At 58.7% G+C, this 1,980-nt stretch overlaps 1 protein-coding gene across 1 annotated transcript in view; it reads left to right on the plus strand.

Moving 5' to 3' along the window:
* Positions 1–423: 423 nt before the first annotated feature.
* The window catches only part of Cdh13 (cadherin 13), a 1,030,912-nt gene continuing 1,029,355 nt past the window's right edge, over positions 424–1,980 (plus strand). The window contains exon 1 of the mRNA XM_021169677.2: positions 424–711. Coding sequence (XP_021025336.1) covers positions 667–711 — 45 coding nt within the window. The 5' untranslated portion in view covers positions 424–666. The remainder of the gene's footprint in view (positions 712–1,980) is intronic.

Below are 1,980 nucleotides of genomic sequence, written 5' to 3' on the forward strand. Positions count from 1 at the left end.
TGTGATTTGTGGTGATGGCAGAAAAACACCAAACACCACCGGTGGCTGAGCCACTTTGGGGGCCGATGGAGGGGGGGGTTGAGGGGGAGAGGGCGAACGAAAAACAAAGCCAAAGAAATCTACCAGCAAGGCTCTGAGGGCATAGAGAGCTGGGACTGCGGGGGTCATTTTATGTGATTTATTGGGAATAAAGTGGATCTTATTAACATTTTAATAAAGAGAATCTTTTTTTCGCAATGTGTTAGAAGTGGCTGCCGGTCCCGGGTGCAATTCCCCTTCTTAGGGAAAGTGGAATCAGCTGGCATTGCCCAGCCTGATTTGTGAGGCTGGGCACTAGGAGTAAAAAAAAAAAAAAAAAAAAAAAAAAAAAAAAAGCCAACGTGCCGCCTCCTTGCTCGGAGGGGGCTCTCTCCCTGCGAGGTGCTCGCCCCTATCTGCCATGCAAAACGAGGGAGCGTTATGAAGGAATCCTTCTTGTAAAGCCATTGGTCCTGGTCATCAGCCGCTACCCAATGCTTTCGCGATGCTGCCGCTGATCTATTTGGGAAGTTGGCTGGCTGGCGAGGCAGAGCCTCTCCTCAAAGGCTGGCTCCCACGGAAAATATGCTCAGTGCAGCCGCGTGTGTGAATGCAAACGCCGCCAGGCGCTTCTTCTAGTCGGGCAAGATGCAGCCGAGAACTCCGCTCACCCTGTGCGTCCTGCTGTCCCAGGTAGGGAATGTGAGCCGCAGTCAGCGCGCTCCCACCAGCTTTCTGCATTAAGATCGCCCTGCTTGGTGATGGCCAGAAGCAATCGGAGGGTCGCGGGGCTTCTGCTAGCCGCCGTGCAGATATACCCCGCTAGCTCAGATGCGAGGTCACCCTCAGCTCCGATCCTAGAGGAGCTTGGCTCCTCTTGCCGACTAGTGTGTGTGTGTGTGTGTGTGTGTGTGTGTGTGTAAGCTCATTCTAGGGAAGACAGAGCCTTTTTGCAAGCAAAGGCGACATCCTGGCTGACATCAAGTAGGGTAACTTTGGTTCGCCTCCTCCAGAGGTTCGTGCATTGGATACACACTCCTTTCGAGGCGACTCCTAGGGATTGTGCTTGCCCCGTAGCCCAGTGCCTTAGCCAGGGGGCGGGGGGTGGGGTGGGGAAGAGCCATTCGGTTCAGCCGGCTGCCGGGCTGGGAGAGGCCGGAGCTGGCATCACTGACTTCCCGGGGCGCTCGTCCTCTCTTCGCCCAGCTCGGCTGGCGAGCTGCAAGGCACCTCCCGCCAGCGGATCTCCGCAGCCCGGCTGCTGCTGTCTTTCAAAGCAAGGCGCCCGCCGCTCCGGCTTTGGGGTCTTCCAGCTCCGGGCTGAAAGGAGCCTGAGCACCGTCCCCGGTCTCCTCTGCATAGCGCAGGCCCACTACCCCCAGCCCCTTGGGCCCCCATTGTCCAGACAGCTGGAGCTCCTGCCCGAGCCCAGGCTGCAGCCTCTGTTGTCTTCCCCGGGCGGGCGGGTGGCGCTGAGCACAAGGAAAAGTTCAAGCCTCCTCACTAGGCTGCAGCTGCCTGGCGGATAACCCTCCAGATCCTTGCGGTGCCAGGGCAAGATTGGGAGAGCAGGAGAGGCATGTTGGGGGCTCTCCTCAGCCCGGCTGAAGCTCGGAGATCGCTGGAAGTTTGGGTGTAGGAAAGCAACACTTAGGGGACAGGCCAGAGGCACTGGAGGCTGAGGAGGCACGCCCAGTCCTCCTCTAAGGACTGAAGCTCCAGGAAGCATACTGGCATACTGGCTCAGTCCCTCCTTGTCCTTTTAGGCAGCCTCTGGGAACTAGAGCTGGCAGTCTACAAGTGGGTAGTTGCAGAAGTGCAGGGCCATGCAGAGAGAATGGGGGGGGGGGGGTGGGGGGGGGGGGGGGGGGGGGGGGGCGGGCGGGAATGCCTGAGGCATGGGTGTTGAGTTTCTGGGCAGGATTCTTGGGTGCCAGTGGAAGAGGCACGGGGTTGTACATG

This window comes from Mus caroli, chromosome 8 (genome assembly GCF_900094665.2).
Source record: "Mus caroli chromosome 8, CAROLI_EIJ_v1.1, whole genome shotgun sequence".
NCBI classification, from domain to species: Eukaryota; Metazoa; Chordata; class Mammalia; order Rodentia; family Muridae; genus Mus; species Mus caroli.